This window comes from Polychytrium aggregatum (genome assembly GCF_025602895.1).
Source record: "Polychytrium aggregatum strain JEL109 chromosome Unknown BJ171scaffold_6, whole genome shotgun sequence".
NCBI lineage: Eukaryota > Fungi > Chytridiomycota > Chytridiomycetes > Polychytriales > Polychytrium > Polychytrium aggregatum.
Genome location: NW_026516208.1, coordinates 769,822 through 793,051, shown reverse-complemented (window position 1 = coordinate 793,051; position 23,230 = coordinate 769,822). Strand labels below are relative to the sequence as shown.

At 56.2% G+C, this 23,230-nt stretch overlaps 6 protein-coding genes across 6 annotated transcripts; 3 read left to right on the top strand and 3 right to left on the bottom strand.

Moving 5' to 3' along the window:
* Window positions 1–1,166: 1,166 nt before the first annotated feature.
* Window positions 1,167–4,046, top strand: BJ171DRAFT_578431 (general substrate transporter; the record flags this gene model as incomplete). Its single annotated transcript, XM_053113887.1, has 9 exons — window positions 1,167–1,280; window positions 1,561–1,623; window positions 1,863–1,893; window positions 2,052–2,225; window positions 2,434–2,604; window positions 2,765–2,816; window positions 2,923–3,501; window positions 3,696–3,817; window positions 3,919–4,046. 9 exons carry the CDS (start codon window positions 1,167–1,169, stop codon window positions 4,044–4,046), a joined length of 1,434 nt encoding a protein of 477 aa, XP_052970033.1.
* Window positions 4,047–4,183: 137 nt separating this feature from the next.
* On the bottom strand, window positions 4,184–4,909 carry BJ171DRAFT_492218 (thioredoxin-like protein). Its single transcript, XM_053109791.1, has 3 exons — window positions 4,744–4,909; window positions 4,465–4,642; window positions 4,184–4,315 (listed from the first exon to the last, which is right to left on the bottom strand). Exons 1-3 carry the CDS (start codon window positions 4,792–4,794, stop codon window positions 4,254–4,256), a joined length of 291 nt encoding a protein of 96 aa, XP_052970032.1. The 5' UTR covers window positions 4,795–4,909; the 3' UTR covers window positions 4,184–4,253.
* Window positions 4,910–5,430: 521 nt separating this feature from the next.
* BJ171DRAFT_492216 (uncharacterized protein) lies at window positions 5,431–7,879 on the top strand. Its single transcript, XM_053109790.1, has 4 exons — window positions 5,431–5,929; window positions 6,059–6,522; window positions 6,675–7,525; window positions 7,629–7,879. Exons 1-4 carry the CDS (start codon window positions 5,562–5,564, stop codon window positions 7,716–7,718), a joined length of 1,773 nt encoding a protein of 590 aa, XP_052970031.1. The 5' UTR covers window positions 5,431–5,561; the 3' UTR covers window positions 7,719–7,879.
* Window positions 7,880–13,446: 5,567 nt separating this feature from the next.
* On the bottom strand, window positions 13,447–13,951 carry BJ171DRAFT_492209 (uncharacterized protein). The gene has a single exon (XM_053109789.1). It carries the CDS (start codon window positions 13,773–13,775, stop codon window positions 13,530–13,532), a length of 246 nt encoding a protein of 81 aa, XP_052970030.1. The 5' UTR covers window positions 13,776–13,951; the 3' UTR covers window positions 13,447–13,529.
* BJ171DRAFT_492208 (uncharacterized protein) lies at window positions 13,866–14,776 on the top strand. Its single transcript, XM_053109788.1, has one exon. The coding sequence runs from the start codon at window positions 14,115–14,117 to the stop codon at window positions 14,748–14,750; it is 636 nt and encodes a 211-aa protein (XP_052970029.1). The 5' UTR covers window positions 13,866–14,114; the 3' UTR covers window positions 14,751–14,776.
* A 593-nt stretch (window positions 14,777–15,369) lies between these two features.
* BJ171DRAFT_472241 (nucleotide-diphospho-sugar transferase) lies at window positions 15,370–18,016 on the bottom strand (the record flags this gene model as incomplete). The annotated part of the gene is made up of 7 exons (XM_053108645.1): window positions 15,370–15,704; window positions 15,816–16,033; window positions 16,147–16,326; window positions 16,411–16,804; window positions 16,972–17,166; window positions 17,331–17,594; window positions 17,692–18,016. The coding sequence occupies 7 exons, from the start codon at window positions 18,014–18,016 to the stop codon at window positions 15,370–15,372; spliced, it is 1,911 nt and encodes a 636-aa protein (XP_052970028.1).
* Window positions 18,017–23,230: the final 5,214 nt, after the last annotated feature.

Here is a 23,230-nt window from a genome sequence, read left to right as displayed (position 1 = left end):
ACCGATTCCAGCGAAAACGCAGACGAGCGGCTGTCCTTCCAGCAGATCTGCGAGATGGTCGCCCGAGGTGAAACCATCCCTGGCATCCGAACCATCCCAAACATCCTGAATCCGAGCCCGGCATCGGTGTCGTCCATGGCGCCTCGCAAGAAGCCCTGGGAGTCGTAGCAGACTCCAGATCGCCTCCGAATCTCGGACATTGCCCCCCTCCCACACATCTTGGCTGGATGTTGCTCCTCGGAAGGTGCTCTGTCGCCGATGGCGGGCCGACGAGCGCCAAGATTTCTCGCAAATGCGGTCGCTGGCAAGTCAGAGCGCTTATGGACTGGGCAGCCGATGCGACGGCGGGACGAGTCCAGAGTATCCAGAGCATCCAGAGAATCTGATGCACCAACCTTCTGGCCCTGCTCAGGCGGCTGGGCGCAGACCGGATGTCGTCTTGCTCGCATACCTCCCAATACAGCATGTTCAGTTTCTGCTTCGTCGGTCTCCGATATTCCTCCATCTGCGACCGCCGAGGGTGCCCTATCCTGCTGACCCGGCCCCCATTCCGCTGCGTCGTTGCGCCGGCGGGCTCGGTCTCCACTCTGCCCGCCTCGGCTGCCTGGCTTTGCCCAACTGCCGGCGCTCGCCATGTCTCGTTGGGGCCCTGGTCTGTTTCGTTCTTCCCCCGGTCGTGTTTGTCAACTTGCTGCTTTCCTATCGACCCAGCAAGCCCGGCTGGACATTCTGACCCCCCGTCTTGTTCATTGCATCTTGGCTCTGGAGTGGATTTGCCTCTCGCCACTTTCTCCACGACGTCCGGCTCTCTAAACCTTTCCCAGAAACTCACCGGCCAGCCGCTGATCACTGCATTTGCCAACCATATCCCTTTCGCTGCTCAGGTACCTGCACTTATCGTCATGGCCCTGTTCATGCTGCCATAGCGCTAGCCCGCAAGCTGCTGCATCCGCTCCATGAGCCCTCTTTCTCCGGTTGGGTGATCGGGATGCTGAACCAGGCTGGTCGTGGCCAGTAGAACTGGTGGCCAGGTCTCCGTTCCGACTGATCCTTCGGGACTGATCCTTCGGGACTGATCCTTCGGGACTGATACTTCGGACTGATACTCATATTCCGCCTCCGTTTTCTTCCCGTCCCACCTCTCGTGCAGCAGGCCCACCGTCACCATGTCCTCGCCTCCAACGTCCTTCTATCTCATCACCTGCGTCGCGGTGGCTTCGATCTCGGCCTTGCAGTTCGGCTACCATAGCGGCGTCATCAACCAACCACGAGAGGCCATGGTCAGATACGCTCACTGCATCATTTCTGCATCATTTCTGCATGTCGTCTTGCATTCTATCCGCCTCCTCCAGCGTCGCTCCCCGCATTTCTCTGCATCTTCTCGCATGCTGCTGCTTTGATCAACTACGTTCCCCTCCCCATCTTCCTCTTCCTTCTCTCCCTTGGGCATGTCGACGGCAGGCTCTTCTGCTGACATTGCTCCATTTCTCATATCGCCCGTCACCTCTGGCCTTCCGTCCTTCATCGTCGCGATGCTCTTTGGGCTCTGGGGCTTCCCAGACCAACTGCAGCATCGTGGATGAGCGCTGGCCTCGAGACTGCGTGCCCATGAGTGACTGGCAGGTACGAGCAAGCAGCGCCCATCACTACCATGCAACCTCCCAATCTCTGCCCTCCCACTTCTGGCCCGCTGATCGTTGGCATGCACTTCCGGAGGGTGCGATACTGATTTTGGATGCTCTCTCGCCTTGGCTGTCGGTCGCCACCAAACCACTCTGGGACTCTTTTCTTCTTCTTCTCCTTCCACTGCCAACTTTCGGACTGGACTGCACTGGACTGCACTGGACGATGGGGGGTCGCAGTGGGGTGCCTTTGTGTCGATCTTTCTGCTGGGTAGGGCAAGCCCGCACATGAAATGCATGCATCCGCCACTGATCCGTGACCGGCTGCAGAATCCGAGATCTGTGAGCCTCAACACAAGCACTTTTGGTGTTGATACTGATCGGATCCCTCCTCCCCCCCCTTCCGTCGTTGCTTGGTTTGATCCACAGGCGGCGTCTTTGGCGGCCTCTCGGGTGGTCATCTAGCCTCGATGCTGGGACGGCGTAGCTCGCTACTCTACACCAACATCCATTTCCTGCTGGGTGCAGCGCTCTTGTCGTTCGGCACCAGTTTTGCGGTCCTATGTCTCGGCCGCTTGTTCATCGGCATCGGTGCCGGCACAGGTGAGGCTCGGCGGAGGGAAAGCGACGGTGCTCCAGGTCGACTGGCTGTGATGTCTCTTGGATACGGCCTTGGCTTCATGCTCTCGTTCGAGAGGGAGAGGGGGAGTCGTCTGGCCGCAGACTGGAACCTGTTCGTTGCAATACTGAATCGGTTCCCACGCCCTGGCCCTTCTCCCTTGGTCTCTCTCGCCCGAACTACGGAACTCAGGAACGGTGGTGCTGCCGCTCTACATTTCCGAAATCAGTCCGGCTGCTCGGCGAGGACTCTTTGGCGGCGTGAACCAGCTGTCGATCGTTCTCGGTGTCTTGGTCTCCCAGATCATGGGCTACTCACTTTCCCGTCCGGCAACCTGGAGAATACTGTTCATGTTCACGGCGGGTATGTACTGCCTGTCGCGGCCCTTGATATTAATGCGAGGGCGATCATTGCTAACAATGTTTTATCCCCGCTCTCTCGCACGGCTGCGCTGACCTCTTACCGCTCCGGCGGGCACTTGCTTCTGTCCCAACCCTGCGACGTCACCCCGCTTGATGTGCAGTCCCGTGCATCATTCAGCTCTGGTTGCTGAGATACTGCGTCGAGAGCCCCAGGTAAGACCGGAAAGCCTTGTGGCAACGTGTCGGGGAGCCAAGTGAGCTTGGCAAAGACAAATTGCGACTGATGTACCGACCCTCCTTCGCATGCGGTCGCTTCAAGATGGCTTGTGTCCCAGGGCGACCGAATCGGAGCCAGGAAAGCCCTTCAAACACTCCGCGGTTGCGTCGACGTCGACGATGAGCTCACGGAGCTGCTCGCCGTCTTCAACCAACTCGACGATGAGTTCGACGTTGGCTCCAGCGGCTCGCTCGAGCCACACTCTCCCTTGATCTCGCAAGAGTCGATCGTTCCCCTGTCGACTGTCGAGCTCTTCCAGACGCCCTCTTTGGTCCGCCCGCTGGCCGTGGCCTTTGGCCTGCAAGTGGCCCAGCAATTCAGCGGCATCAACGCAGCCATATACTACTCGACGACCATCTTCCAGCAAAGCTTCGACCCCGAGACAGCGATTCGCCTCACCACTTTTGTCAGCGTCATCAATCTGGTGGGAACGCTGGCTTCGACCATGGTCATCGACCGCATGGGCAGGAAGTACATGCTGCTTCTGTCTCTTCTGTCCATGTCGCTGTTTGCCTTTGGCATCGTGATCGCCTTCCAGTTTGATCTTTCGCCGCTGCTCATGGCCGTCTTCTTGATGTGCTTTGTCGGCGGCTTTTCGATGGGCCTGGGTGCGATTCCCTGGTGAGTGAGCAACTGAAATGGGCGGGCGTCGCTACTGCTACTGCTACTGCTGCTATTGCTGCTGCCTCGAAAGGTCGCTTCGACGAGTCCAGCGCATTTGTTCGTGGCTGAGCCGTGGCTGCTCCGTCCATCTTGACTGACATGCGGCTTGACTGCTTGCTTGATCACCACCTGTGGTATTGCGTCGATGGCAGGTTGATTGTCCCTGAGCTCCTGCCCCAAGCCGCGATCGGCTCCGCATCGTCGATCTGCACCGCCCTCAACTGGACCTCGAACCTCATCCTGGCCTTCTTTTTGCCTGCCGCGATTGCCATTGGTACGAAAGACTTGGGTTTGCAAAAGCCCCTTGCTGCCGCTCGGACTTTTCACCGATTCGATGCTAACTTGTCTCGCTGTCGGGCCCTGGCCGCAACACAGCCGGCTACTACGTGTTCCTGTTCTTCTCGATGGCCCTCCTTGCCTTTGCCATCTTCACCCAGCTACTCATGCCGGAAACCAAGGGGAAGACCCCTGAGGAGGTGGCCGATTCCCTCGACGATTTGTAAGCTGGGCAAAGCAGGTGATGGCAGGCAAACTGGATGGCACACTGGGTGGCAAGCTGGATCCTTGGCTCTCTGATCTCGGACGGATCTGGCACTGGACAGAACGTGGAGTGGGATGCGAACAGCGTTGCTCGAGACGATTGACAATACAGCCCAGGCATATTTTTATTTCGGTGCTATAGAGCTGATGCCGATAGCTCTAGGGTGCGGCTAATCAGTCTGGTTGACGAGGCCGACAATGTTGGGGTGGGCCTGGAGGTCGCTGTTGCCGCCTGGGATGATACCGAGCAATAACCAGGGCGGCGGGGTGAGATGTACAGAACGGGGACTTTGACTGCCAAACGGTACCAGAGTTGATCGGATAGTATCAACGGCCTCAAAAGATCCGAGGCCGAGAGCAAACCAGAGCATCGGCGCTTACCAAGCAGCTTGGCGTGGATAAAGATGGCGGGGACGGTCGAGTGGTTGTAGGTTTGGCGGATGTAGGCCTGGAGACCCTCGGGGTCGCTGTCGATCTCGACGGCAAGGAAGTTGAGGTTGAGTTGCTGCAGGCGCTGCTTGGCGGCTCTGCAGTAGGGGCACCAGCTCTTGGAGATGACCTGAGTTGGACCAGCGGCGAGGCGGGAGGAAATCCGTCAGTTGAGCCTGGACAGCCAGGATAGCAAATGTTCCTCGATGCTGCTGGGTCGCTCTGCCCTACCACGATGGTGTTCTCGCTGAGGAGCTTCTGGAGGGTCTTTGCGGCGCTCATTGTATGCGTGATGGAGACGGAGCGACTGGACGGCGGGGCGACTGGACGACGGGGCGAGGGAGATGTGGAGCAGGACGAGGCAGGACGAGGCAGGACGAGGCAGGACGAGGCAGGAGCGCGACCGGAAAAAATGGACGAAGCCATCCCCGTGCGTTGGCGCAGGGCCAGCGGAAAACGATTCCTCGGCGCCACCGCCCGCGGGATGTTCCCGGGTACCATGACGGCATTGCCTTCGATATGTGGACGACCCATGAATCATGAATCATGAACCATGGCCCACGGCCTCGGATCCGTGAGTCATGGCTGGCGATGTACAGTCCAAATACCGTGGCAACGTGGGCATGCACCCATGCCAAGACCGTCGCTGTGCGTCGTGCCCGTTGCCGGGTCTGGAACAGCATTGGCTCCGGAGCGGTGGTTCTGGTCGCAACCGGTGCCGAGTCTGGACGGTTCCCAGCTGCCGGCAAGCCAGCGAGCACCCAGTGGCCGTTGCTGCCTTCGCTCGACCAGCCGTCCTGGTGGTCGTCTCGTCGGCTGTGTGCGAGAGTTTGGGTTGTGCCGCTTGCATCCTTGGCAGCCACACTTGTGCTCCTTTGCGTTTTGTCGCTCCTCTGGTGGCCTGCCCCTTTCGTTTTTGGCTTTGTCTGCGTCTTCTCCCTCGCTTCCTCCCTCCTTCCTTCATCGCCTGCTCGCCTCGTCTGCCTTCCTGCTGACCTCATTCCGTTTACTGGCCGTGCTTGGCTCTGCCTCCCAAGCAACCCGCCGCAATGGCCGCCGCAATCCCCATCAACCCATCGAGCATCCAGTGGGTGTCCCACTACCAAAGCAACCGCACTCCGCCCCAGTGTGCACCGAGCGCAAGTTCTGCCGTCAACGTTATCAACAACCTGGGCGACTTTTTGATTGCTTCCAATCGATGCACCTGCTCTCCGGCGACAGGCAGCGTCCCCAGCAGCTGCCAGTACATCTCCGTCGTTCCCGCCAACAGCTCCATCTTTGCAAACGACTGCGGTCAGGACCCCACCTGCAAGAAGAGCTGTCGGGTGGTTGGCCAGTACTCGACCACGAATCCAAACCCGTGCTCGACCAACTTCCTCAGCGGAGCATTCAGCTCGCTCGACTTCACCACAACGGCGTGAGTTGCGTGGCCACCCGTCGGTGGATCCGTCGCTGTCCTCGCTCGGTCTCCCTCCCCACAACGCTTTGCTTGCGACCGCTGACTCTGGCTTTGCACCTACTCGGCCCGGGCTCGTCGCTTCCGCAGCCTCTGGGATTCCAGTTTCAAGACAAAATATTTTGCCTACACTACCTTCAGCCTCAACGACGCAAGCTGTAGCACCGTCGTCGATGTCAACCGCACGTCTGTCTACCCAACCTGCACCCAGATAAAGACTGGGCTCTACTCAATCACCCTGAAGAACACGGCCCTCAACCGCCTCGAGTTCTATGCATGCTCGGACTCGGCATGCAGCGCGTGTCAGATGGCGAGCTCTCTCTCGATCAGCAGCGCATGCTCGCTCGACTCCAAGGATTCAGGGACGTATTTCAGCATCTATCTCCGAGGCAGCTTGCTGAGCGATCCGTCGCTGGCTCTCAAATCCAGCTTGCCCACCCGAACGACGACCCAATCGTCCAAGCCCTCTCGGACCTCGTCTCCAGATCCCAGTCCCACCCCTGGGCCCGCTAGCAACGGAGCCCTCATTGGTGGGATTGTCGGTGGTGTCGTTGGTGAGTTCGTCGCAGTCCGAGGTGGCAGCAAACAAATCCGCGAGGCATTCGCGTCCGTCCACATTCTGCCCTGCCTTGTCATGATCCGCCAATCTTCATATGGCAGCATGTTGGTTCACGACTGACTGTTTTCTTGGGTGCTGTGCCGTCAGCTGTTGCCGTCCTCGCCATCGGGCTCTTCGCCTGGACTCGGGCACGATCGAAAAAGACCCAGCCCCAGGCCGAGCGTGCTGCCGCTGCACTCCCGAGCCCAGCTGCACCCTCCCCACCCGACCAGTCTTTGGACACCCGTGATGGCCCCGTCTCCCTCCAAGCCCATGCTCAGTATTCAGCACCAGTAGAGCCGCTTCCGGTACAGGCCCCCGCCTCGCGGTTCTCTGAGGCTCCCTATTCGTCTGGCATTCGGTACGCACCTGGACCTCAGTATCCTCCAGCGGCATCCTATCCCAACAGTCCAGGCCTTCCTCAAGATCCTCGCTATTCCCAGCATTATCCCCCAGACTCTGGCTACTCGACCAACCCGGCCTATTCCCCTGCCGCCTCATACCCACCTGCCCAGCCCTATTATCCCAACCACGCCTATTCTAGCTACCACGCTCTCCCCGATCCTGGCATGAACCGCAACTCCCAGAACTCGTCGTATAGCCCGACCGATCCTACTGCCTATCGGTTCTCGGCTCAGCTCTCGCCCGAGTCGGACCAGCCACCCAACTATGGATCCTTGGTCAAGGGCCAGCCCAGCGGGCCCGTCTATGTGGACCAAAAGTTCCAGATCGCGAGCTTCCGGCGAGACGAACAGGACCCGGTCCATGTGCCAAACTCCGACTCCGACCCGACCCCGGGTGCCTCCAAACACCGAACTTTGGACTATTCCGGCTCGCTTGGTGCTGGTTCGCGATGCGTTGCTGTCGTCCCTGTCGGGCGCAACAGCCCCTCGGACCTACCGCTGAAGCCCGGCGATGTTGTCATTCTTCAGAATGAGTTCCAGGAAGGATTTGCGCAGGTCTGCTATTGTGGCGAGTCCCTGCCCGAACGCATTTGCTCTCGCTGCCCCACCTGCGCTCGTCCAAGATTCTCACTCGTTGATTCTCATCCTCTGCACACAGGCTTTCAACCAGACCACGGGACTCTCGGGCCGTATTCCCGTGGACAGCATTGTGCCGCTTGGCCAGGAACGGTATCTTCCCTCGTTGTAATTCGCCAGCGCGAAGCCATACCCAATATCCCTGTCACGGTTGGCGTAGCGTTCTCTCCAGCCCACGCCAAGGCTCATATCTGCGACTCTGCCGCCACAATCTCTGTGAAATACATCATCTCGACGGCATGCTCGCCGCTCTGCCGCTCGATTTGTTGAGCCATGCCTCGATTCCCGCAGCAGCGTGGTGTGCACCGGCTCCGCTCAGAGCCAGCGAAGCGCTTTTGGATACCCTCCAGGATAGTGCATCGGGAATCCATCGGAAATACACTCGTCGATGTATCCACAAGCCGAAACGGGACATCCTGTTTTGAGCCAGGCGTTCCATTTTTCTCTGGATCCTGAGCACGTTCATCCATCCACGATCCAGCAGCTTGTCCGTTGCCGCGGGCAACATCGTCATCGTGCCAAGGGCTTTCAGAGACCAGATAGCGGCCCGATGTCTTTGCCTGGCGGCTGTCTTTCCCTCGCCCCCACCTCCAAGCCGAGGACAATGATACCTTGGTGGGTATGCAACTCTGAAACTGCCGCGTTAGCAAGGCGGGGCATGCGGCGGTTTCAAAGACATTCTGGGTGGAATTTTGCCTCGTGGATGCGGCAGACAGCGCAGCTGACCAGGATGGCTCATGTGACTGATACCGCAATTCGCTGCTGTACGCGCGCGGTGGCTGGGAAAGCCAAAAGCGGAAAGGGTGCCGACCGGCCGCCGTCATACCGACCAGCCGCTGCAGTGCCAGAATCGAAAGGCGGCGACGGCGAGCGAGACTACAAAAAGACGAGGCGACAGAAGCTGCTGGGGGAGATCCATCCTCTGACATCGCTCGCCCATCGCCCAAACATGCCCATCGCAGTAGCTCCAGACGCCGAAGGTGAGCAAGTCCTGATTTGTGGCCGAAGATCGTTGGTAGCTTGAGCAGTCGCTTGAGCAGTCGCCGTCCTCCCTCATCCGGGATGCAATTCTGCCAGGGCATATCGAATCCACTGTTGCCCTGTAGTATTGACTTTTGTTTTCTTCGACATGCCTGCTTTGTCTCTCAGCTACCACGCTTCAACCTCAAGATTCCACCTGGAAGTGTGGCTTGGGGTATAATCAACACGACGTTTTCATCAGGTATGGCCATCTTCGAAGCGATATACTGGCCAACCTCGTCTCCGTCCCCCAGCCTGACTCCAATAACGTTTGACCCCGCACCTGTGCGAATAGTTACCGAGTGAGCGCAGACAAAGAAGTTGCTACAGAGCTCCATTCAGCTTTGAGCGCCCACAGCGCGAACGAAGATCCTATTCATACATTTCTCGACCGTGCGTGCATCCCAACTGCGACTGAATTTGAGCGTCAGTTTATCAATGGGCTCCGGAACTCCCGAGTTATCGTGCTCTTGCTTTCGAAAGAAGGTCTCGAGAAATCCAAGAAGGCCCATAAAACTGACGACAACTTCTTCCTTGAGGTAAGTGATGGTATTAGCTCTCCGCAAGGCCAACCCGCGCAACCACGGTCGCCTCACTCAATCTCCGAGATCATGACCACTTCGACCTTCACCATTTTCCCTGCAGATTCAGTTGGCGATACAACAGATAGAGACAAGTAAAGGAACTCCCAATCCAGTGTTACTTCAGCCCATATTCTTGTACACAAGGATTCACGCCAACAACATGGAGACTCTCGAGTTGTACTATCCGAAGCCTGAGGATTTTCCCGACCAGGTTCCATGCCACCCCTTGACTCCGACCATCAACGGGGCAAAGTTGACCATGCACGACACTATTCGCCGAGTTATGAAACTCCAAGCACTTCTTTCAGCTGATAGTAACTCTATACGCCGGTACGTCTCATAATCGGCTGGGGCATGACGTGTATCATAAAGCCATCTTGATAACTAACACATCGTTACTACATTTAGACTCGTGCCGCGGATCAAAGAGCTCCTCTCAAAAGCCCGACGGGTGTCCACTATGGATTGGAGAAACGTCCCCAAAGGCTACATTATTTCTACTGCGGACGAAACCCGAAGACTCCGCGATCTCCTCCGCCCCATCGAATCTGATGAGGATCTGACTCAATTACAGAAGGCGTTCGTTCCGGGAACTCGCCAATGGCTCTTTGATAGTGTCTTGGATTGGGCGGATGGTCATGATGGTAACCAAGTTCTGTGGATTCAAGCCATTGCCGGCGTCGGCAAGTCGGTTGCTGCTGCACAGATTGCCAACATCCTCCAAAGCCGCAATCAGCTGGTGACATCGATTTTCCTCAAATACAACAATCCTCGCAAGAGTAACCCCCGTGACCTCTTGACCACGATTGCCTACGGCCTCTGTACTTGGTACGGCGAAATCGGTCGAAGACTACTTTCTACCATGGTGCAAGGCGAAGCCGGGGCTCGGGCTAGCAACGGGCCGCGAGGAAGAAGCCTGACCAGGGACGATTTGGACAAAATGGACATTCGCGAGCTATTCAAAACCATCATCCTTGATCCTCTTCAAGCGGTTGGCGACGATATGCCAAAGGGGGCCGTCATAATCATCATCGATGGTTTAGACGAGTGCTATCCCCGAGACGAGATCCTCGGGCTCCTCTCCAATGACATGCAGAATATCGGGACACATCAGTCGTGGCTGAAGCTGTTGATAACCGCTCGGCCTGAGCCTGATATTAAGGAAGCCCTCGCAAGTATCCAAACGAAAGAAATTGTCCCCACAAGCGAGAACAACATCAAAGACCTCGAGCTGTATATCCACCACAGACTCAAGATGATCGACACACTCAGTTTCGGCGAGAAGGAGCGGAAAGAAGCGGTAGATATCATGCTGAACAAGTCGAGTTCATATTTGGGGTTCTTGAGCCAGAGCCGATATGACCCAGACAAGACATTTGTGTCAGTAAACCTCCTACTCAATTCTCTGGAGAAGGAGGTTGGATGGAGCATTCTGACCATGGAGAAAATCAAGCAAGTCACTGGCGGCTCCCAAAACCTTCCTGATCTGTACAATAAGACGTTCGCTCTGATTTACCGACAATCGAAGCACCAAGACGCCCTTGAAACCGTCATCTCCGCAATCGCCACCGCCCAGTCCACACTCACACCCCGTAGTATCGCGGAAATATTCAAATTGGACATTGAAACTGTTCGCGAGTGTCTCAAGAGCCTCAGTCTGGTCCTCGATCTTGGCGCCAATGGATTGGGTCTCCGAGACAGCCAGTCCACCAACACCGAGGTCAAGTTCAACCACAAGTCGGTGGCGGACTATCTGCTCGGGGACAATTCCAAGAATGAAGCATGGCATGTGTCGAGCTCGTTCCACACGGTGTTTGCCAAGGGATGTCTCGGTGTGATCCTCTCGCACGAGCCAGTGATCAACATCTGCGATATCTACGACTTTCGCGACAAGATCCCAGACTTCGAGGACAAGGTCGCAGCCAAGATCACACCGTCGCAGCGATACAGCGTCGCCCACTGGATCACACACTTTGTGTGGTGTCTGGAAGGAGCGACCGAGTCGAGTTCGGTGTGGGGGCAGACGGAGTTCGCCGATGTGGCAGCGGTGCTCACTCGGTTCGTCAAGACGCATGTGTTCTTCTGGCTCGAGTGTGGGTCTCTCACACATGTGGTCAAGTCGATCATCGGCCAACTGGCTGTGCTGCGAGGAGTGATCGCTAATGCACCAAAAAGCACCGTCGACGACATCACAAAGGAACTGGTCAAGGACACGTATCGATTCATCCGCGAGTTTGCCGACCCGATCATCGCGAGTGCACCACAGGTGTACAACTCGGGATATGCATTCACACCAAAGGAGACGGCGATCTACAAGACATATGCCAACCGACTCGAGGACAAGATCCCTTTCCTGGTCACGGCTGGTCCAGCACCCACCTGGGACCCTTGCGATATTACGATGTCTAGCGGTAAAAACGGCATTAGCTCTGTGACGCTGACTCCAGACGGACGCATGATTGTGTCGGGCTCGGGCGACAACACGATCAAGGTGTGGGATGCCATCACGGGCCAGCTGAAGAACACTCTCCGAGGACACACTGCCTCGGTCGGTTCGGTTTGTGTTTCCTTTGATGGAAAAGTCATCTTGTCGGGCTCAAATGACAACGATGTCAAAGTCTGGACCATCAACGGACGACTGCAAGCTACACTCAAGGGCCACACCGGCTGGGTGACTTCGGTGGCGATCTCCAACAGTGGAAAGTGGATTGTCTCTGGCTCGAAAGACAAGACCATCAAAGTATGGGATGCAGCCCGTGGCGAGGTGAAGCACACTCTCGAGGGACACACAGGCACTGTTACCGCCGTTGCGCTGACCAAGGACGAGCGGTACATTGTGTCGGCATCTCTCGACAGAACAATTCGGATCTGGGATTTGCCCGCGGGCCGAAGCACACGGGTCCTGGAAGAGCAAGACAATGCCGTCATATCTGTCGCAGTTTCCGGAGACAGCAAACTGATTGCGTCAGGCTCCGATAGCGGCCCGATCAAATTGTGGCATTTCGCCACAGGAAAGCTCAAGACCACGCTCTCTGGGCACTCCGAGGCCGTTAACTCCGTGACCTTCATCCCTGATGGCTACACTCTAGTTTCCGGATCAAAGGACCGATCGGTTATGCGCTGGGATGCTGCTGCGGGCCAACATGTCCGCACTCTTATGGGACACAGTGACTCCGTCAAGTCAGTTGTGATTTCATCGGACGGAAATACGGTGGTGTCGGGCTCCTACGATACCACCATCCGAATCTGGGACAGCAACACTGTCCAAACCAGACGACAGCGTCAACAGCACCAAGGCGTTGTCCGGTCTTTCGTGACTTCTGAGAATGACGAGACGCTGGTGTCTGCATCGGCTGACGAGACGCTGATGATATGGGATGCGATTACGGGCAAGCACAAGTATACTCTGGAAGGACACAAGGGAATCGTCACATCCACATGCATATCGAGGGACAGCCGCATGGTTATCTCGGGATCGAACGACAAAACCGTGAAGGTGTGGGATGCGGTGTCCGGCAGACTGAAGCAGACACTTGAGGGACATGACAGCAACGTCATATCTGTCCGGATCGCATCCGATCGCAAGACTATCGTCTCAAAAGATGCTCACGGCCAAACCATCAATTGGACGCTGAAGCAGGGAGAATTCACGCGGGCTTCAAACTCATTCGAGACGCCGTCGATGTCCGGGAAAGCACCTCTCAATCCAGACAGGTGGTCGCTCGTGGATACCTCGTCATCAAACTGGATCCGGCATGACATGCACATGCTGAAGGTTCCACATGCCTACTTTGGATGGGAGGGCCGCCAAACTAGCACCCTCGGCACCCTCCGAATGTGGAACAAGAGTCCGCCCTGCCATTTTGTTGCGATCCACGTAAGCTAGAGATGTGGTTGTGGTTGTGGTTGTGGTTGTGGTTGTGGTTGTGGTTGTGGTTGTGGTTGTGGTTGTGGTTGTGGGCAAGACCTGCCAATGACTAAGTTTCCAACACCGTCGTGTCTGTCAGCCCATATACCAGGACAACCAGTATATGCGCTTCTTGCAGGCCTACTACTACGAGAACCGTCAGGGTTCTCCCCAACTGTTGGTCAAAGCATCCGAGCTCTACCGATGTACGCTTAGCGACGCCTATCCTGAGTCTGCTTACCACCTGGCCCTGGTCCTCGAGCGTGAGAATCCCTCGAAGGAACAGCAGCAGTATATTTTTCAAGGGTTTTCATCGGCGGCCAGCAAATCTCACGTCGATGCCAAATTCCGTCTCGGACAATGCTACGAAAACGGAACCTGGATATCGGCGAGCAAGAGTGAGGCCTTGTCTCTATACAAACAAGCAGCTGCAGATGGAAGCTTTGACGCCCTCTTTCATGTGGCCCGATGCTATGAAAACGGCATTGGCACTTTCAAGAACATTTCGACGGCCGTGAAATGGTATCATGCGGCAGCCGACCTTTGGCACCAAGAAGCCGAATACATCCTCGGCGACTACTACGAAACCGGACAGGGTGTAGGCAAGAATCCGACCCTGGCATTTTACTGGTACCAGCGGGCGGCCCAGCAAGGCCATGTATTGGCTCAGAACGCTCTCGGTCGGCTGTACGAAGAAGGAATCGGCGTCGAAGCAAACAAATCGTTGTCCCTCGACTGGTTCAACAGGGCTGCTGACCAAGGACACCCAGAATCCAAGGTGGCGGCCCTCCGTCTGTGGCAGGTCAATGCCGAATCCGGAAGCGCTGAATACCAATTCAAGCTCGGGTGCAACTACGAATCCGGAGTCGAAGTTCCCGTCAACCTGGCTGCGGCATTTTCCTGGTTCGATAAGGCCGCGGCGCAAGGGTACCCTGAGGCGCAGTTTCGTCTCGCTCGCTGCTATGAGTTTGAGCTGGGCTGCGTCAAGAGCGTCGAGATGGCCTTCCACTGGTATAGCCGAGCAGCCTCGAACAATAGTGTCGGCGCTATGTATCATCTCGGGCGCTGCTACGAAGTTGGCATCGGAACCACTCCAAACAGCACCAAGGCGTTCGATTGCTACAAGAAGGCCGACAATGGGCAAAATATCGAGGCGTGCATCAGCCTTGGCCGTTGCTACGAAAATGCCTTTGGCACCAGCAAGGACTTTCCGAAAGCCTTCGAGGCGTACCATAGGGCCGCCGAACGGGGCAGTATCGAAGCCCGCCACCAAGTCGCTCGCTGCTACGAATATGGCATCGGCACTACCAAGGAGCCCGAAAGAGCCTTCCAGGCCTACCTGACGGCTTCGACCTCGAATGGCGGCTGCAAGTCAACATACGATGTGGGTCGTTGCTATGAAAATGGAATCGGAACCCCCAAGAATCTCGAACGGGCGGCGAAATACTATATGGACGCTGCAGGCCGCGGAAGCACCGATGCTCACTATGCCCTGGGACTGATGTACGGAACCGGAATGGGCGTCGAAAGAAGCCAGACAAGAGCGCAGGAGCACTTCAGCTCTGCAGCGGAGCACGGTCACCAAGGCGCCAAGATCAGGCTCTACTGGTCGAGCATGTTGAGAATGTTCTAGCGGAAGGGAGCGGTTTTAGGTGACGGATGCATGTATTTCCATCAAAAAAGAGCGTACCATCAATCAAATACAAGAATGAGACTGTCCCGATGCACTTTTGCGAGCACAGCTGTCACCGAGACAGACTCGAAATCAAAGCGAGGTGGGGAGAGAGGTTGATATGGCGGAGGTGGCGTAGCGATCGTCGAGGAGGGTGGGCTGCTCTCACCACAAACGGTATGCCTAAGGTGGTCCCACAGGTGTCTGCTTGACATCGCAGACCGACCAGCAAAGAAGAGCAGATAGATTCAAGACACTCTAGCACGAGACTATATTATAATGATGAAATGATGTGGGGATGGATCGCCGTTGGCTCGGAGGCGTCGTCAAGTCAAAGCCGCAGGGCGGAGAGGTCATGGGTGATCAAACGACGGGGAGGGGAAAGTGGGCAAATAGTGAAAGTAGAAGCAGGAATGGGTGCGACAAGGCCCGCTCGGCTGGCTCAGGACTGATCATCCAAGCACAACCAAGGCCCGAGCGCATCGCTTTCCAATACCACTGGCCAACTGAGCCGGACGGCGTATCTCGTACTGATCGCTGGAGATGCACAAAGCTTGTCGGGTTGACAGCGGTGCGGCTCCTAGACCTTTTGCTGGATAGCCGTGAGGCCACGGCGGGTCATCATCCACTTGTTCGTCTTGTAGAGGCCATAGCCTATCAGTCCGATGACGATGGCACCGGCCAGGGTGCAAGAGAAGAGAATGTGCCAAAAGTCGAAGCCGTGGTACCAGATGGGCTTAACATCGGCCTTGCTGGCAAGCACGAATTTGGTGATGTTGTAGCTCATGCCTCCGATGATGATCAGGTTCCACCCAAAGGGGAAGACGTACTGCTGCCACTTGGACATTTTGGCACCGAGACGAGAGGATGTTCCCCATCCGTTGTCCCAGAGGAAGAGCACCGCATGGATCTTGGCTGCACAAGGACGAAAACAAGGGGGGCTGTGTGTGAGTCGAGGACTCGCACTTGCAGCTGCTTTGGATACGGATCGCCATCGTCAGCACGGGCTCGCAGTGGACTCCTTACCAATCATCAGACCGCAGAGATACAGGAAGCCGTAGAAGGAGACCAGGAGATACTTGACGTTCTTGGTAATGATGACGGCATAAGTTGCCTTCAGGAAGCCCATGACGATCAGAACGTTGGCCCACATGAGCATGCGCAACAGGGTGCCAAAGAAGAGCGTGTACAGGAAGATATAGAGCAGCACGCCGGGATAGACCGTCTGGAAAATCATTTCGTAGCTGAGATGCAGAAAGAATCCTCGTTAGTTCGAGAGAGCCAAAGGAACAAGGAACAAGGACGGCAGTGGATAGACGAGGCATGGCGCGTTGATGGGACGGAGGAGGACACATACGCCATCCAGATACTGTGCTTGTGGAACCAGCGAGAATTGTACAGGCCTTCCCGATAGAAACTCTTGCTCCAGCGGGTTTGCTGGACAGTCCATCGGATGAACTGGGTCGGGGTTTCGGTCAGACACCAGGCATAGTGAGTGTAGACGACCTGCTGGCCAAGCTTCAGTGTGAGGTTGGTCCTGAAGGAGGAGATCGCAGGACAGAGGGATCAGTATTCGACAGGCAGGCGACACCACACACGCCACCCAGATATTGATACATACAAGTGACGATCGTCTCCGTAGGTGCACTGGATTCCAAGGAACTTTTGGCTGACCCAGGGTTCGATGATGACACGAATGATCTCCGTTCGGTAGATACCGAGGGGTCCAGAGACACATCCAACACACTTGTGGAAGGACTGGCAGGCTCGCTCCATATTGAAAGCAAACCAGTAGCGGAGTGCCGAGAGGAAGGAGATCCAGTTGTCGTCGTTCCAGATGCGGACGTCGCCGGTGGCAGCGCCGACCTTGGGGTCGTTGAGCATGAAGGCAAGCTCCTTGACGGCGTTGCAGTCCAGATAGGTGTCCGAATCGGTGACCATGATGGCGTCGGTGGGGATGCAGTTGAGGAAGACATGGAAGCCGCAGTACATGGCGTGGCGCTTGCCGCCGTGCTCTGGAGCGAGTGTGAGTGTGAGTGTGAGGATTGCACGAACGACAGTCAGTGGCCGGCAAGTTGGTTGATCACGGCGGTGGCAGCCACGGCCAGCAATCGGCAGCAGCGGATAGGGCCAGATCGCAGAACATGGCAGCAAAGCAAGCACACGAGGCAGGAACACATACTCTGCAGGATGCAAATAGGACCTCTGGCCTGGGCAAGTTCATTGTAGAGCCACTTGGCCTCGCGCGAGTCAGGACCGACTTCGACCAGGTTGAAGCCTGGGGCGATGACGGTTGCCTCGGGGCCAAAGACCTCCTGGAAGATTGTGCCCATGTACTCGTCCTCCTGTTCGTCGCCGTCAACAACCATCATGACGCCTATCAAACGCGCACGAGGAAAGCCCGATTGTCAGTATGGATGAGTCAGAGACTGGCATGAGCCAGAGTGCCGGAAGCACAACCAAGGCCCGTCAAAGCCCGCTGGCTCTCGTTTGCAAACCAGCCAGCCAGGCCGCTACGGGTGATAGGCAATAGTCACTTACGGCGGAGGTTATTGTATTGCAGAGCCTTGCAACTCTCGAGACACTGGCGGTAGAGTTCAGGGTCCTCGCGATAACCAACGACCAGGACACCGGTTGCGAGACCTCTCCAGTTGGGATCGCGATTCCGCACCTTTCGGTTGACGGTAAGGCGGTTGGCTGTGGCAAAGCACGCCTGGATAAAGTAATGGCAGATCACAAAGACACCGTAGAGGCCGAAGAAGAAGCCCTGCTGTGTGCTGATCAGGTTGAAGTGGAAGATATAGCCTGTGCACAAGGAGAGCAACATCAGCCAGCAGCCATGCGTCAGCGACGAGTCAAGCAGGCAGCGGGTGGAGCTCGACCGTATCCCGAGGATTCTCACCGACGATGACGGGGCACACCAGGCAGAGGGCACCCAGGAAGGTGAAGAGGATTTTCACGACCACGAGGAATCGAGGATCTCTCTTCTTGACGAAGCGACGGGACCCAGTGATGTATCGAGGGGCCGTTGTGAATCGCGACTGACGCCGGGTGACGCCCGGCCCGCCAAACAGGCCCTGCGTTTCGGTGCTGTAATCGGCCAGCGACGGGTCCTGCTGGGCCTGCTGCTTGTAGCTGGCCTCGAGCTCGGACATGTGGGCCATTTCGTAACCCGGCTGGTTCGGATTATCGCCGTAGCGCTGTGTGTTCTTTGCGAAGGGCTCCATTGCAGAAGGGTGGGGAATACTCGGGGCCGCTCGAGGATTGGGCAGGAGGAGCTCAGGCAGAGGGCCCTGGGCTTGCTTGGGGGGAGGTTTCGCTGGCTGGCAGGAGGTGCTCCGGCGAAGGAAGAGGGGGGGCAGCGGGGCAGCGCCTGCGAGAAATACTCCTTCGCATCTCGCGGGTCAAGGAAGGGGGCGGCTGGCAAGCGACAAGGCCGCGACGCCGCGGTCTGAGGACCGGGCTGTGTGTGGGAGTGGGAGACGTGTCGCACCGGCGCACCTGTGGCACAGAGGCCGTGGCCAATCGGCGGCGGCGCCTGCCTGGCGGGTGACCCCGCACTTCGCACAGCACAAGCAAGGCGGACGCGCAAACAGCGGCGGGGAGCAAGGGAGGCGCCGCGCACAGCACGCCCGCGGGAGCGCCTGTCCCACCGGCGCCGCTCCGGCGCGCGTTGCTTTCCCCACACTGCCCACACACATTCTCTGTCGACACACCCTGTCCCTTACTATTCGCCGCCGCTCCCTTATACTGTGCGCTCGCTTGTGCTGTGCTCCAATCAACACAGCCGCGTCCAAATCGGGCCGCCAACCCGCCACACGGTCCGGCTCCTTGCCAACATGGGCGCTCCATGAATCCTTCGCGGCTGGGGTGGACCATCGAATCTGTCCTGCCAATTGGCTGGCATGCCCGGCAGCGATGTGTCTTCGTGGTCGAGGATGCTGGTTCCTGGACGCGGGTTTGCGGTTGCCGTGGCTCGGCGCCCTCCTCGACGACCACCGGCGGCATCGCCGTCGACATTCTGCATCATCTGGCCAACGGCAAGCTGTGTTCCGCCAAGAGAAACGGCCCTCGCGACGCACAGCACCAACCACGAGCCAATGTCGTCGACTTTCGCGTCGAACAATGGACGGCCGTGCGCGACGGACGGACTCCTCTGGGCCTGCAACCGCAGAGCGTGTCCCGCTGGATCCAAACGACAGCGGACTGCCAAACGTCGCAGCTGGATCCTCGCTGCTGTTTGTGTGCCAAAGCAGTGTGATATTGCGAGCGAGCGCCTGTGCATGTGCGCATATCCTTGACCGACCCCCGGTCTCCTGGTGCTCCTGGTCATCTCCTTGGCCAGCCCTTGATCGTTCGCGGCTGGCGATTGGCTGTCGCGATGGCGGAACATTCCAAGACTGCCCGGCTCGATCCAGACCGAGTGCGGATCGAATGCTGGATCGTCTGGCTGCATGTGGCGCTGGCGTCAGCGGCTTGTTGCCAGCCCACGTGCATCCAAGGCGCTCGCAGCCTTGGCAGAAAGCCGAAACAGCCTTGACAAGCAACCAATCCGGCATGCAAGTTCCTCGGCAGCCTTGCTTCGGATCGCCTCCAGCCGCACAACGAGCATCGGCATGGACATCGGTGCTGCGCTTGCGTCTTGTCTTCCAAACGGGGGGAGGCTGTGCAGCTGCACAATTCTGCTGACTGGACATGTCTGCACGAGCACACCGATCGGCGAGCGCCATGACCGACGCTGGATGACGCATGCCACGATGAAAAAAATAGGACGTGACCCCTCTACAGTGGCTGTGTTCGGCTCGGGACCTGGTCAGCAGGCACATTAAGACACAGAATGAGTCACGTGTGTGCCGACAGTCTGGTGCAGCCTCGTCCGAACGATGCCATTTTGGGACTGCTCGCTAGCCAATCAACAGCGTTGCTTCCCACACGTGCTCTGGCCCGATTTGGCATTCGCTTGCCGTCCCGCTCCGTCCCGCTCCGTTCCGGGACCCCTCCGCCCCGGTTTCTCCCGGCCCCGAACCTCTCATATCCTCATTCTCCCTCACCATGACCCGTTCTGAGAACTGCCTTTCGGACACCCCAGTTCCGACCGCCGTTGGGCGGCACCGTGAACTCCTGGGGCAATCCTCGGCCGTTCTAACTAGTCCAGGATTAGGTCAAACCCGCGGTGGTCACTGCTCCACCAGCCAGTTTAACCTCAGAGTCGCAAACAGAATGCGGTATGATATGCCGTGTTCAGTAAAAACGCAAGTGATAACAAACCCGAAATGATAATAATCAAGATAATGTCCCATGGGGGCGAGGATATCTGGAGGGAATGAGCGATGCGGTTAGTTGAAGCGTCGCCTTCGAGCTCTCTCAGATGATACTCAATCGTCATGAAGGGACTTACTTGGATTTGGATGGCTTCCTACATTCGAGACATATTCAAGATAGTGAAAGAGGAAGCGTTAGAGTTAAAAACATTAGAGACATATTCATGATGCGGCTCATCCTCAATATGCATGCGTTTAACGGCACCTATGTCATCGATCGGCTCATGGGCCCGCCGAGGAAGTTAGGATAGAGAGGGCCTGAGGGGAGTATTGACTTGAGCCTGACGACGGAAGCGGGCAGGAAGCGGTGGTCGGGGGGATATTTATATTCCAAACCTTCCGACTTGACCTGTCATTACACTGATATGGTCACTATGGGTCAAGTTCGGACAAACTCCCTTCGTCATCAAGCGGCCTCAAGCACTTTTTGGCCCAACTACCTGCGACATTTGCATCGACTTGTCAAATCGGAGGATCTTGCTCGATAATATAAAAGCCACCTGGAATGGTTGATATAAGTATCAGCCTGACTTTGCCTCTCCAATTGCAGCAAAGCTGTACCCACCGCCTTCCATCTCGAAGTATCCGACAGTAGAAACGATGGCATCGGCTGGAACAAAGATATGATTCGTTGACTCCATGCTGTCGAGGTGGAAGGTAGCGCACTCGTTGCATGGGCGGTATCCTGAACTGTCATCTCCATATCTGATGTTGATCTTTGGAATCACACAGTATGCCCAGTTTGTTGTTTCTCCATCAAAGGAGTGGCTGATGAAATATTGGACTTGATAGAAGCGGACAGAAGAATATGGGTGATTGCTTGCTGATGCATCGGGCATATTGGTCCAAACCTGTAGATTCAGAATGCATTAGCTCATATGAGGCTTCGCTATCGCGCGCTGCCGAATGCCTTACCTTCACAACAGAGTTCATCCGATGATGTGCCGTGCTCATCCGATGTGATTGAGATATGACATGTAGTTCCCCCGCGTCCATCTTGGTGTGTTTGGAGCAAGTGTCCGAATTCTGATCCCAAAGTGAATGGACATATTGCAAGGCTTCACGATAGCCGTATGAGGAATTGGCAGAAATCGTCCTGGCATAAGCGCTCTTTAGCTTCGCGACTTGTTCAGAAGGTAGTTTCAGCTTTTGTTGCTGGCCAGACAAGGTTCCGCGGCTATCTTGATTCGAGGCCCGCCCATTGTTTGCAAAGGAGGATGGCCATATCCCAGGGTCTTCGCCCAACCTGGATGTTCCTCTCAAGGTCAAGTTCGGAGCAATGCTTGGACCGCTCAGAGAGCTTTGGAGGACGAGCCGATTGGCCATATTGTCCACTGGATGGACCTTCGATCGCCCGATGAGCTTCAGGCGACCACAGGTTCTTTCCATTTCAAACTGCCATTGATATACCAAGGGTCCAAACAATCGGATGCACCTAGGCAAGTGTTGGAGCTGATGCACGTAGGTTTTCATCAAACGAAGTCCAGACAGGTCTGGAGCTCTGTCTGGAGGAGGTTCGAGTGACTCTGGGAGATTTGCGATTGACCTGGTGAATACATTTCGAGTATACGTGGTTAGATATTGAGAATTAGTGAGCTGCCCAACATCCTCAAGTGAAGGGACTGCTGTCTCGTGCTACTTGCTCTGTGTAGTACTCCTGGAACCTCTGAAGATTTCTCTCGATCTGATTGCATTGAGCAACATTCAACTGGGGAAGCAGCATCAATCGAAGGGCATAGACAAAGCGCCTCCATCCCAATCTAGGCACAATAGCATCACTGTTAGGATCAATTCGAATCAAGTATCTCATCGACCGTAGGACGGGCCCCGGTTCGAGCAGGGTACAATATCAAGAGCTTACAAGTGTTCTAGTGGAAAGCCCGCCGCATTGAGCAGAGGTAGGGAGTACATGATAATCCAATTCTTCCATTCTTCGGTTTTGAAGCTTTTGTATGAGACAGGGTCCCGACAAGAGGCACCAAAGCCTGTTGGAATCTGAATCCTGCCTTCGCTGATCCATCTTCCGATCTTTTTCAGGCACTTGGACGTGATCTTTTGGTCCAAACTTGAGGATGAGGGAGCCTTCCGCGTTCCATTCCAAATCTCCATCATGAGTGGACCGATGTTCGAGATCACATGCATCAGATCGAGAGGAAGACAGAAGCTGAGCTCGATGGACTCAAGTTGAGTTACACCTGGTCGCCCCACGATCCCTGATCAACATAGTTAATGTTAACATCGGAGTCGAAAACAACGCCCTGACTCGTCTCGTTAACGTACCGTTTCGGGGCATGCCGTCTTGATCGATGGCCTCCCATATTCTGTTCAGACTCTCTTCGGTGCGGTATGGACTGGGAGTGTCACGTTCATAGAAGCACATGGCACCCCCGGCCCTCGTGGCCGTTATTTCGCAGAGACGACAGCCCTTCGTGGCGGTGTGCCCAGAAAATTTACCGAATTTGTTGGATCCGGGCATGTCACTCTGGCAGTACAGCAAGTGACCTCGGAGAGTGAAAGAATGTTCCACGCCATTTTTGTCGACCCTTATCGCCTCAACACCTGGGAGCGAGAGACATTGCTCCGTCAGCAGCGTGCTCTCGCGAGGATTATGTGGAGTGACCAAGTGATCCACACCAGAGGGGCTTACGCACCGGTCTCAAGTCTCTTCATATCTTCGAAAAACGGCTTCAAAAATGTATCAAAGTCACGAGGCGATCGTGGACCAGGCGTAAGCAAGACCGTAATGAGATTTTCCTTTTTGTAGCGCAGAGCAGGTGGAAGATTGAAGTTGATCAAGATGAAGCCCCACGATTGATGGCTTTGCCTACACCAGATACAAAGGTCAGCTGTGGTTATAATCTGATTTTGAAACAGAGAGCGGGCGTACCTCTGATTGATATTGAAGCCATCAAAATGCAGCCCGAGAGCAACGTCGGTGGGCTGCTGGAACATTGAGCGACTACAAAGGTGCTGGTAATATTCGGCATCGAAAATGTCGCTCATGACGCCTGAAGATTCAGATTTGGTGAGTTCAGAGCACCATATAGCAATATAGTATTGGGAAATAATACGGGTGGAAAGTACCTGGTTCGCTCGCTCTGTTTGCTCTGTACATCATCA

Excerpts from the sequence above, each read along its gene's own strand:
- BJ171DRAFT_492218 (XM_053109791.1), bottom strand. The coding sequence starts at position 4,794 with ATGAGCGCCGCAAAGACCCTCCAGAAGCTCCTCAGCGAGAACACCATC. Across the intron at positions 4,643-4,743 it reads TCAGCGAGAACACCATCGTG|GTCATCTCCAAGAGCTGGTG; the intron begins GTAGGGCAGAGC and ends GGTCCAACTCAG. Across the intron at positions 4,316-4,464 it reads TATCCACGCCAAGCTGCTTG|GCGGCAACAGCGACCTCCAG; the intron begins GTAAGCGCCGAT and ends GTATCATCCCAG.
- BJ171DRAFT_492216 (XM_053109790.1), top strand. The coding sequence starts at position 5,562 with ATGGCCGCCGCAATCCCCATCAACCCATCGAGCATCCAGTGGGTGTCC. Across the intron at positions 5,930-6,058 it reads CTCGACTTCACCACAACGGC|CCTCTGGGATTCCAGTTTCA; the intron begins GTGAGTTGCGTG and ends TCGCTTCCGCAG. Across the intron at positions 6,523-6,674 it reads GATTGTCGGTGGTGTCGTTG|CTGTTGCCGTCCTCGCCATC; the intron begins GTGAGTTCGTCG and ends CTGTGCCGTCAG.
- BJ171DRAFT_492209 (XM_053109789.1), bottom strand. The coding sequence starts at position 13,775 with ATGGCCTTGCTGGGCCGCCCGCTGGTACCAGTAAAATGCCAGGGTCGG.
- BJ171DRAFT_492208 (XM_053109788.1), top strand. The coding sequence starts at position 14,115 with ATGGCCTTCCACTGGTATAGCCGAGCAGCCTCGAACAATAGTGTCGGC.